The 12427-nt window shown below is 38.3% G+C and overlaps 1 protein-coding gene across 7 annotated transcripts in view; it reads left to right on the forward strand.

Moving 5' to 3' along the window:
- The window catches only part of Ddx60 (DExD/H-box helicase 60), a 103872-nt gene that overhangs the window by 76519 nt on the left and 14926 nt on the right, over positions 1-12427 (forward strand). For all 7 annotated transcript variants that reach the window (XR_009591399.1, XM_060381840.1, XM_060381841.1 and 4 more), the window contains 5 exons: positions 655-807; positions 2212-2316; positions 3885-4085; positions 8419-8523; positions 9056-9197. Coding sequence is in view for 6 of the 7 variants with exons in the window: in XM_060381840.1 (XP_060237823.1) it covers positions 655-807; positions 2212-2316; positions 3885-4085; positions 8419-8523; positions 9056-9197 (706 nt within the window). In the remaining variant the exon portion in view is untranslated. The remainder of the gene's footprint in view (positions 1-654; positions 808-2211; positions 2317-3884; positions 4086-8418; positions 8524-9055; positions 9198-12427) is intronic.

Here is a 12427-nt window from a genome sequence, read left to right on the forward strand (position 1 = left end):
TACATATGTATTTTCATTGTATTATTAATCTTTTGTCAGCTTCATAATCTGCCTAGTTTTCACTACTATCTGTTGTTTTAATTGATGATTGACATTCAGTCTTATATGCAGCCGTACAATCAAAATAGCTAGGTATTATCCTTTTACTTTCAGAGACTTAAAAGTTCTCCCTACTCTTCAAGTATTGATTTTTACATGTGTTATAACTCTGGGCAGAAATGGATTTCCTCCTTAGGACATGGGTATTTTAAAGGTCGTTAGTATGTCATTTGCAGTGGGAAGTAGGCATTTCTTGACCTTATCGTATAAAGGTTTTGTTTTACTTTCTGGGCAAGGGGGGAGGGACTTTACAAAAATTTCACAGTCACTTGGTCCTGTTCAGGTGGGTGTGGCCACAGTCTTGGATTTTCCTTGGGGGGTTTGCTCTACTATTTTGGTAGTTTTCTATTCCAGAAGTAATGTGAGTCTGGGTTGGTCCATGCCAAGAACTGGGAAGATTTTTCTTGTGGTGACTGTTGTTGTTGTCTAGAGGAAAGGCCTAACTGTGACATCACTTGGCGGGATTATTATATATTATGTATACTGTTTTCATCAACGATTTTTGATTGATTTAGAATTAGATAAACAATACTCTAAATCTCTTGTTTCTTTTAGACTTTACGGATGGTGTTTAGTCGAGTGAAATTCGAAAGAAAAGGTGACAGACTGAAGATTTTGGCAAGAAGAGGCATTGGCTATCACCACAGTTCCATGTCTGCCAAAGAAAAGCAGTTAGTTGAAATTCTCTTTAGGAAAGGATTCATTAGGGTGGGTCAGTTTTTCTTTGTAAAATTTGAAAATGTGAATTTATGAAGGAGAATATTAATGAAATGAGAATACAATCACTCTTTTTTTGAACAACAAAAAAAAAGGAGCATGTTTTATTTTGTCAGAGGCGTAAACCTCAGTTATAAAAGAATTAGAAAACGTTGCTACACATCCCTAAGTATCATTCCTTACAAAGCAGAGTGCAAACAGCCGTCAGTATAAAGAGACAGCACATGTCAGCATTTACCCACTATGTCGGGAAAAATATAAACAAGAATTTAGGTTATGTGAATAAGCGTCAAGCACTTTTCTCTTCCTGATTAGTGGTCATGCAAATTCATGACAGAAAAAGAAAACGTACTTTACTTTTAAGTCACTTCTCAATGAACTTTAGCAAATCAATTTGTTTTGTTTTTTTTTTGTTTGTTTTTTTATTTTTTTATTTTTTTATCAGTTACATTTTATTAACTCTGTATCCCAGCCATGTCCCGATCCCTCATTCCCTCCCAGTCCCTCCCTCCCTCCCTCATCTCCTCCCTGCCCCTTTCCAAGTCCACTGATGGGGGGACCTCCTCCCCATTCATCTGATCCTGTTTTATCAGGTATCTTCAGGACTGGCTGCAAAGCCCTCCTCTGTGGCCTAACAGGACTGCTCCTCCCTTCGGGGGTGGGGAGACCAAAGAGCCAGTCATCGAGTTCCTGTTAGAAATAGTCCCTGTTCCCCTCACTTTGGGAAACCAATTGGTTACTGAGCTACCACAGGCTACATCTGAGTGGAGGTTCTAGGTTATATCCTTACATGGTCCTTGGTTGAATGTCAGTCTCAGAAAAGACCCTGTGCCCAGATATATTTGGTCCTTGTGGATTAGCAAATCAATTAATTGTCAGTAAGTAGGCTTGTAAGATATTTATTGCCCTCTCGCAGAGAAATTCCCCTTCTAATATATTACTTAGGGTGTTTACTGTAACATACACCACATGCTGGATGTTCCTCGCGACTATGGGCATACAACAGTGAATGATGCTTCCACTTCTGTCATTTGAATAGCACCCGAAAATCACAATGCTATTGAGGGATTTATAATCCCTCAATAACAATGGGGTAACAATGTGGAGAGCAGAGAGGTAGATGGGGATGGGAGAAGATAATTATTTTAAACGTGGTGAGAAGTTCATCTGTGACATTTGTGCCACACAATTATGGATTAAAGTATATATGCTTTCAAAGCAGCATGTATTAAAATAGACTGCGTTAGAGACTGTGCTGTCTGTATTTGCAACTTTATGTTTCTTGTCCGTTAATTTGCCTATTGTAATTTAATCGCAGTTTTGAACAATTGCATGGAAATACTTGCATTCTGTCAAAATGTCAGTGTGAGGAGTCACTGTTTTGTTTCTTTTTAGGTGGTGACAGCTACTGGAACACTCGCATTAGGAATCAATATGCCCTGTAAATCTGTGGTGTTTGCACAAAACTCAGTCTATCTGGATGCTTTAAATTTCAGACAGGTATTACAATGCATTAACTTACTCTACATATTAATACCATAAAGCCGTGAAATAGTAAAAATAAAACATTTTATTAATTTCCTAACATGCTCCAGTTCATCGCAGAGCACTGTAGGTGACTGTCTGGTGTTGAGGAAGCATAGGACTATGAGATTATGTGACCACTGCTGATCATGTATGTGATCTTGGATAAGACATCCAATCTCCTCTCCCATCTGCAGAATCCAGTTGACCATCACTACCCCATGACAGCCACACAAACTAAATAAAGTGATTTGCGTAAAAGGATACATATCAAAGATGGTGGGGAAACATTTACTTTTCTCATTTACTGAGCATGGGTTTTCTGTTCTAGAGCCATCTTTACTACATTTATGTACTCGTGATGCACAATTTGTTTCTAAACCACCTTCCATACTCTTCTGTGGTGGTATTTGATGGCTGCAATCTGTGCAGCCATCATTGCTATGCTCTGCCCAGTGCCAGGGGCTGATCTAACTAGGGTGTTAGGGGAGAGAGAAAAGGACAGATACACAGACACAAAGAGAAGTTGAAATCAGGTGTACTTGGCTCTCTGATGGAGACACTGTACCATGTGGAAGCTCAGTGTTTATTATATACAGCTGAGCAGGGAAGTAGGGTTATTGCATCTAGATGAACAAGGAGACAGGTTTGAATAAGCTCCTTAGGAGCAGCCTCTGTATGGGAGAAATCTTCATTTGTAAAGATCTAGGAGGAGAAAGCTACAGTAGACAGTTTCTGCACACACTATTAACATCTTACCGCAAACCAGAGGAAGGCTTTTCAATTGCTCTTAGGAAATAAAGGGGGTTTCGACATTCGCATGGGGTTGAGGCATTGGGACCTTGGCATTTCTGCTCCCATGTCAATGACATACATTCACACAGGACTTCATTTATTTCACTCAGAGCTTCCTGAACTCCCCGTGCATTTATCTTTCACAGCAGTCTTGACCTTGTATATTAAAGCATTTTCTATGCTTTTGCTTCTTCTTGTTCTGTTATGTTCTACAGACAGCAAAGCTCATCTTCATATAGTTTACCTTCTCAAAAATGGTCAATTAATATTTCTGCTGGCAGCCTCAAACGTAGATACATCCCCTAACACTCAAATTAGACATAACCTGTATAATAATTATTAATACATTATATAGTGTTATAGCATACATTGTTATATCATGTATTATATGTCATAGGTAGACATGTAAGTATTATAGCAAGTAAGTAATTGACAGGAAGTGTCGATTATATATTATACAGTATGTAATGTATTCATAGTATTAATATATCATTTTATACATATGTGTAGGTCTGTACGGTATTATACAAATAGTTGGTATGATTAGTGATAATAAGAATGATAGACATTATTTAAAATAACTCTGCTTCAGACATGATGAATTTTTAGGTTTTAAGTAGAAAGGTAGTCATTAGTTAATCTCCAGGTGCATCATACTTGCTCAAAAGCAATGTAAAAGGCTTAAACTCTTTACACCATCTTAGGAAAACCATACAGGTGATTCTCACATGATTCTGCTATATTTCCAGATGTCTGGTCGGGCTGGACGACGAGGGCAAGACCTGCTGGGTGATGTCTACTTCTTTGATATCCCGCTGCCCAAAGTAGAGAAACTCATAAAATCCAAAGTTCCTGAGCTGAGAGGACAGTTTCCCCTCAGTATCTCATTCATCCTAAGACTCATGCTGCTGGCTTCCAAGGCGGATGACCCAGAGGATGGCAAGGCAAAGGTGCTGTTTCCCCCTGCATGGGCCTCAACCTTCACCACTGGCCTGGATGGGTAGCTCTGCTTTCATGCCTTTCAGTGTTCTCTAGAGATGGGTGGAGGAAGATGGGGAAGAGAATGATAAATGTTTGTTTCCAGGAGCAGACAGAATTCATGAGTGGGTGGGCACTATGGCGTGCCCATGACCGCTGTCTTTGTGTGTGGTAGACATCATTGTGTTATACTGAAAGATGGCAACCATGATCTGTTTCTACCATTCAGACAGTGGAAGAATTGTTTTTTTTTACTCTTGAATTTTTTTTTCAATGCAGTTTATTCTTGTTTTTTTATAATTGTAAAGTAATAGTTTTTCATAAGGCAAAATCCAAGTTCATTAAGAATGTTGATAAAATACAGAAAGTTGAATAACAAAACAAAACAAAGGCTCATGCCTAGTTCTACCAAAATGATTACATTATTATTTTGGCTTTCTGTTTTTTAGACATTTTTTTTCCTGAGGTATGGCTACACATTTTTTAATTTTAATTTTTTATTTTTATTATTAGTTACATTTTATTAACTCTGTATCCCAGCTGTATCCATTTTATAAGATTGTATATGGACATCAAAATCAGAATGTTGTCTTGATGCTTTAGGGTCAGAGACTATGAATTTGAATCCTACAATTAGATGATTTGATTTCCATTTGTGTAACAATGCACTGCTAAAGGACTTGTGCTCATTTTCTGTTGGCTGTAACATAATACCACATATGAAGAGAGGTTTGTTCTGACTCATGACTCCAGAGGTTCAGTGGTGAAGGGTGGCATCTACACTTTTTTTTGAAATGTCCCAAGTCATAGGATATCACATGCTAAATAGGAAACACACAGGCCTGTCTGGCCTCAGCCCTCCTTCCCTGTTCCCCATTCCTCTGGAAAATCATGCTCTTAGGATTTCTGGTTTCTAATCTCTTTTCTAAGTCTCAGACTTTGATGTGATAGCTCGCATGGAGATTAGATTTCAGCCTTATCTAGCAACCATTCAGACCACAGCAGGACCTCTTCTTTCCCAATTCTCTGTATTATTATAAACAGTTAAAAATCAAAAACTATTTCCTAAAGGGACAATCCTGGAATTTTCCTAATGGGTCTGCTAGTTTTGCATAGCATTGTTTTGGACCAAAGTTTCTTGATTGTTTGAATTCTTTTAAAATATTTTCTCTCTCCCTCTCTCCCTCTCCCCTATACCTGTCTGTTCAACTTTCCTTCCTTCCTTCCTTCCTTCCTTCCTTCCTTCCTTCCTTCCTTCCTTCCTTCCTTCCTTCCTTCCTTCCGCATGTGTCATGGCACATATGTGGTAGACCAGAGAACAAACTGAGGACAATTTGGAGGAGCCTGTTTTTACCTGTTGACCCTTCCCTGTCTTGTGTCTTGTGTTCTAGGTATCTCACTCTGCTTGTATGTCTTGTTGATAACTGCCTTTACTCACTGAGCCATTATATTGGTCTGTTTTTCTGTTCTTAAATTTTACTTTTCTATAAATAACATCTTCTAATAAGAGTTATTATTTTAATAATACTTTAATATTATAAATATTTACTTATTATTACATAAAATAATGTATTTTATTTTACTTATGATTTCTGTGTTTGTATGATTGTGTGCTGTGTGTGTGTGTGTGTGTGTGTGTGTGCATTAGCACAAATGTCAAAGAGCACATGTGTTCAGAAGACAACTTTGTGGATTCTGTTTTCTTTTCTACCTTCACATGCGTTAAAAGGGTTGAACTCTCGTCTCCAGGCTTGTTCACAATCCCCTCCCACTGTTCTTTTCCCCTAGCCCAAACACTCTCTCTTCTGCTTTCACATACAAACATGTTTATATCTACAGACTGAATGAGAGAAAACTTCCATTGTGATGCCCTGACTGCCTCTTGGCCTTGAGTATTGATATTTCACAGAGCACACTTTTTCTGTCTCCTAGCTATGGCATCCGGACTAAACTCTTTCTTTTACAGTTAATTTGGCTTTTATTCTGCTTACCTGTTGATATGAGCCTTTTGTTTTTGCTTATTTCAAATTATTTTTTTCTCAAGCTCTATTTACTGAAAAATAATTTAAAGGTAGCTATTTAGTTGTTTTGTGATGAAACTTCCTTTGTTTGTATAGTGAGGAGCTGTATGTACGGCTCAACAGTGTTAGGCACAAGCACTGTTGTCATGCTATGTTCAAGCATTTTTTTAAGCAAAAGGATCTTAAATTAAAATTTTGTCAATTGCTTCTTTTTATTCAGTTTCTTTTTTCAGTAACAGTCGTGTTTTTTTTTTTCATATTGGAAGTCCCATTTCCCCCTTTTCTCAATTACATATTTTTAATTATGAGAGAACCTAACATTTGTCTTTTGAATTACTGGTTAAACCTTCACATTGTCGGTTTTGTTTATTTCATTGTTGTTGAGACAGGGTCTCATATAGGTCAGGCTGGCTTTGAGCTCACTATAGAGCTGAGGATGACCTTGAGTGCTGGGATTACAAGCACGTGCCACTGTGTCTGGATCAGCTTTGCTACTTAGTAGCACTGCAGTAGAATTTAATCATACATTACTTCTGGAATTGTTTGGGAGCCCTCTCCAGGGAAGATTAGAATGGGGATCAGCCATGATCTCAAATGCAGGTGATATCATCCATTATTTTGAGGTCCTAGACAGAACAAGAGTAGAAGAAGGAGGAAGCCTTTTAGTGCAGGCTTGTGAGTTGAGCAGCAGACCAAATGTAATAGAGTCAGGCAAGCGATATACTGAAACTATTTTTAAAACCATGTGCCAAAAAATAAATCATTTGTCATTTAAATTGCTCTTCTCAGATGTTTTGTCGTAGCGATGAAAATGCTAACACACCATGCTAGTGTGACTTTAACGACAGGGTCTATACCCTTAGGACACAGTGAATCACAGTTAGTTTCTCTCCCCTACACTCCCTTACTGCTTTGCTGTTTTTCAAATGCTGCTTCCTCTGGTTCCAGAACACAAGGAGAAGGATGTGGTAATAAAGGCAACTTTTGGCTCCCTTCATAATTGATTGTAAAAGAGATGGAGAAGTCACACCTTTTTTTCCCCCTTCATTCTACTATTAATTGTATTGGAGTTAAATAAGTAGTAGCTGGAGAACATGCGTGGATCTTGTAGAGGACCTGAGTTCAGTTCCCAGCACCCATATTGGGTGTCTCACAACAGTCTGTCGTTCCAGCCCTGGAGGTCTGATGCTGTCTTCTGGGTCCCACGAGTACTTGCATGCACTCTCCCAGCAACCCCACCACTGCCACGTATACACAAATGAAAAATAGAATAGTTCTTTCTTGTTTTTGTTGTTTCTAAAGGGACAGCAGAGATTCTTCCTGTGTCCTATAAACTGTACAACCTAAGGGCAGACAGGTTTCCATCTGAGTGATTGCTTTTATTGTGACTTCAGCACTAGTTGAGAGAGAAGTTGAATGCTACACACAAAACCACGCTGCTTGACACTGGAAACAAAGCAGTATTTTCTTTCTTTTGGCTCCAGCCAACCTCCTTCTATTCCTGTCAACAATATTGCAGAGATAGAAAACTTAATCTTTTTTTTTTTTTTTTTGCCTCTACATAACTTACTTACTGTAATCTCTGGAACGGGAATGTACTTTATGCTCAGACTGTTTGGGGATGATTTTGTCTGTGACAATCAGGACAGGAGCAGGGCTGCAGAAAGGCAAGTACTGGAGTTGTTGCTGAGGACTCTCATCTTGAGACCACAGGGTAGAGACAGAGAGCTAACTGGGGATTTCACAGACTCTTCAAAATGGAAAACTGACACTTTCTAATCCTTCCCAAACAGTTCCACAAACTGGGGAGCAAGCATGAAAGCCTATGAGCCTATGAGGTCATTCTCATTCATCTGCCACAGCTCTCTTTTATGTGTTAAAGGAAATATGTGCTATGTTAGATGATGTACTGTATTAAATTGTTTTAAATCTAATTGATTGTGTATATTGCTGCTATGCTTTATGATATTATTCATCTCATATATGCAGAGGGTGACCAAGGACACTAAAAGGAGCCATTAAGATGACCCCCTTTTTCCTTGTGTGCTGTAGTCAGGGGGGGCGCATTTGGAAAAGAGTAGGGGAGGAAAGGGGAACAGTCAATGTTTCACTGCCTTTAAAGGTACAGGTCTTGTAACTCACATTATATATATAAAAGATACGTGATATATCTCTATCTATCTGTGAGTGTGTGTGTGTGTGATATGTAATTTAACCCACTTTTATCTCTTTTAAGACATTTCATTCACTTAGTGTTGATTACTGAAAATGTTTTTCTTTATAGGCACTGTCAGTGCTGAAGCATTCATTGCTATCCTTCAAACAGCCCCGGGTCACAGACATGTTAAAGCTTTACTTCTTATATTCCTTACAGTTCCTGGTGAAACAGGTAGGAACCAAACCTCCTTCCCCAACCCCTGTATCTGTAAAAGAGATTTGCTACTATGTATATTTTTATAAAGTAGCAGATCTTTGATTTTTTCCTTTATTTTTAAAATTTCATTTACATATGTATATGTGTGAGTATATCTGTGTGAGTGGTGGTGGTGGGGGTTGCTATGGAGACAAGAAGAGGATTTGAGAAGCCTGATCCTGGCGTTACAGCTAACTGTGAGGCATTCAGCGTGGATTCTGGAAAACTGCTCAGGACCCCTGGAAGAGCAGCATGTTCTCCTCACTGCTGAGCCATCTCTCCAGCCCTGGATTTTTATTTTTAGCCACATTGCATCATTGTAATCTTTAGAAGACAATATTCAGTGTGTATTGTTAGTTGTAATTCATGCAATTATTAAAGTTAGGCCAGTTTACAGTTACCATTTTATTGACATTATGTACTATTTTAAACTGACAACGAATAATTTACTTGTTACTAGTTCTGTGAGTTCTGTGAGCCAAAATAACAAATTATTTTTGTTCTTTAGGGACATATAGATCAGGAAGGTAATCCTACAGGGTTTGCTGGCCTTGTATCGCATTTACACTACCACGAACCATCTAATCTCATATTTGTCAGTTTCCTTGTAAAAGGTCTTTTCCATAAACTTTGTCAGCCGATTAGTAGAGGTAAGTTTGACGTCTGTGTTTTCTGTTTTGTGTCTGTGTATTATTGAAATATTATTAGCATACAAATAATTTATCTTCAGTAGTATATTCATATATATATATAATATGATATAATGTGATATGTAATACATATGTGTAATATGTATTTTACACATAACTATATGTGTAAATATATACACAGATACAAACATATGTATGTAATTCATATTATTATTAAAGTTGGACCAGTTAATAGTTACTGACATTATGTACTATTTTAAACTGACAATGAATAATTTACTTGTTACTAATTCTGTGAATTAATATATATGTGTGTGTGTATATGTATATATATGTATATACAATATATATACATACATTATATGTGTATATATTTACATATATATGTAAAGTCTTCCATAGATAGATAGGTGGATGGATGGATGGATAGATAGATAGATAGATAGATAGATAGATAGATAGATAGATAAATGTAAAGTCTTTCCATGATGGGGAAAAAACCTGATAGGTTTATAGAAAATAACCCTACTACTAGGAGCCCCCTATCTTCCCAGAAGCCTATCCTATCTTAGGTCTCCAGCTTGTCACAGAGATGTCTGTGCCCGTGCTTCCTTTCTTCTCTATAGCCCTCTGTCCTCTCACCCCAACTCATCCCAGGTCTGGTATCCACCTTCACCTTCATTTCTCTCTGTGCCCCCTCTCAACCTGTTCCCTGTCTTCATCAACTTCCATTTTCCATCCTATTTATCCTTCTGAGTGAGGGTCCTCCCTTGGGTCCTCATTGTTACTTCATTGTTACTTAGTATTCTATCCTGTACTTTATGGCTAAAATACACTTATAAGTGAATACATACCATGCATGTCTTTCTGGGTCTGGGTTACCTCACTCAGGATGATCTTTTCTAGTTCCATCCATTTGCCTGCAAGTTTAATGATTTCCTTGTTTTTGATAGCCCAGTAGCATTCTGTCATCAGCTTTTCATTGACAGGTGACGCTTCTATACAACACAAAATAGATTTTGCCTACAAGTTTCGGGTATTTTGTTCAGTGTTGAGAAGATTGTTGACTAAGTGATAGAGGCTGTGGTGGTTTGAATGAGAATAGGCCCCCTAGGCTCAATGCTTGGTCAACAAGGAGTGGGACAATTTGGAAGGATTAGGAGGTATGGCTTTGTTGGAGGAAATGTGTCACTGGGCAGTGAGGTTTGAGGTTTCCAAAGCCCATGCCAAGTCCAGAATCTCATCTCTTTTCCTGTTGTCTGTGGATCTGATGTAGAACTCTCAGCTACTTAGACCCATTACCATGTCTGCCTGAGTGCCACTATGCTCCCCAAAATAGTGATAATGGGTGAAGCCTCTGGAACTGTAAGCAAACCCCGATTAACTGCTTTCTTTTATAAAAGTTGTCATGGTCATGGTGTTTCTTCCCAGTAAAACAAGGCAGAAATTGATACCTGCAACGTGATATTGCTGTGACAAGCTTGACTGTGCAGCTTGCAGGAAGAATGTGGACTTTGGATTAGGAAAGTATTTGAACATTTTAAGTGGGGCTTAACGGGCCAAAGAGTTAAGAGCAGGGAAGTAACGGTGCTAAGAAGAATGCAGATTATGACATCTTAGTCCAGGAGGTTTCAGGGGAGATGAATATTATTAAGTGGCCTAGAGACTGTGTATGTGTGTGTGTGTGCATGTGTATATGATATTTTGGCAAAGAATTTTCTGCTCTTAGCCAAAAAAGAGCCAGAGGCTAAATTGAAGAGTTCTGTATTAATGTTGAGACTGTGATAGACTATGGGAACTTGTGAAGTTGGACTAAATTCACGATGCACTATGATGTGGCTACAAACCTGTGCTGTCCAAGAAGTGGAATAAGGAGGCTCGTAGATTTGAACACATGCTCAGCAAGGAGTGGCACTATTTGAAAGGATTAGGAAATGTGGTCTTTCGGGGAGGAAGGGTGTCTCTGGGACATCTTAGGAGTCCATAAAACCACTAATAGATTAAATTTTAAGGCACATATAGGCACAGAGAATAAGAAAAAAAAGAGTGAAAAATGTTTCAGAGCAGGGAGGTGAGAGGAATTATGGTGATTCACACACCATATTGTCAGCTCAGCTTTTCAAGGAAGGGCTTTCAGATTAGTTGGCATGGTTGAGTGCATGATACGGATATGAGTCTATTGATGTTTTGGTCCGCTTCTTATAACTCAGTGCTTGATTTAAATCCAATAAGAAAAGGAATAGATTCATATGGTAAAATAAATGAAAAAAAATGCGACTAAGAAATGTGCAAGAACATTCATGTCAGAGAATTTATTTCAAATCCATATTGTAAAGTTTGAAAAGTCTTTATTTAAAACATTACATATTTTGATTAAATTTAGAATAATTTTGGAAGTTGATGGGAAGTTCCCTGTATTGGAACAGTGATGTGGGTTTTAAATTCTTACTGCAGAGCATTACAGAACTTTCACTCACCAATATCCATAGGTGTGTGGGGGGAAGCTCTGCAGGGATGAGCTGTTAGTGATGTTGCAGATGGATCTGAAAACTGCTCCCTGTTAGCTTGTCAAGCAGCAATCACAGGAACAAGATCCATGTGGTGGTTTGAATGGGAATGGCTCCTACATTTGATTTGAATGCATTTTCATCAGGAGTGGTACTAACTGAGAGGGATTGGGAGGTGTGGCCTGGTTGGAGTAGGCATGGCCTTTTTGGAGGATGTGTGTCATTGGGGTGGGCTTTGGCATTTTGAAAGGTCAAGTCAGGCCCAGTGACTCTGTCATCCTGCTGCTGATGCAGGGATGATTAAGATGTATAAAACTCAACTTCTTCCCCAGCACCAAGGCTGCCTGAGTGTCACCAGGCTCCCTGCCACGTTGATAATGTTCTAAACCTTTTAAACTGTAAAGAAACCCCAATTAAATGATGATTTATTTTGTCACCATGGTTGCAGCAATAGAACATTGACCAAGATAAAGACATTATCATAAATTTGTTCATTCATTGGGAGATGGGTCAAAGTGAGCAAAGTCTGGATCAGAGAATGAAGTAATTTGTAATTGGAAAGACAAAGATGAAGGTAAAAGCAGGAATAAAAATACCAAAGATGAGAAGTTTCTGCAGCTAATGTTATTCTACTATTGCAATAAAATAAACCCAACGGTTAATTTAAATGTGAAGAAAATTGATCCAACTCCTTTTTTACAAATACGGCATGGAACTTTTGTT

This window comes from Meriones unguiculatus, chromosome 4 (genome assembly GCF_030254825.1).
Source record: "Meriones unguiculatus strain TT.TT164.6M chromosome 4, Bangor_MerUng_6.1, whole genome shotgun sequence".
Classification (NCBI taxonomy): domain Eukaryota; kingdom Metazoa; phylum Chordata; class Mammalia; order Rodentia; family Muridae; genus Meriones; species Meriones unguiculatus.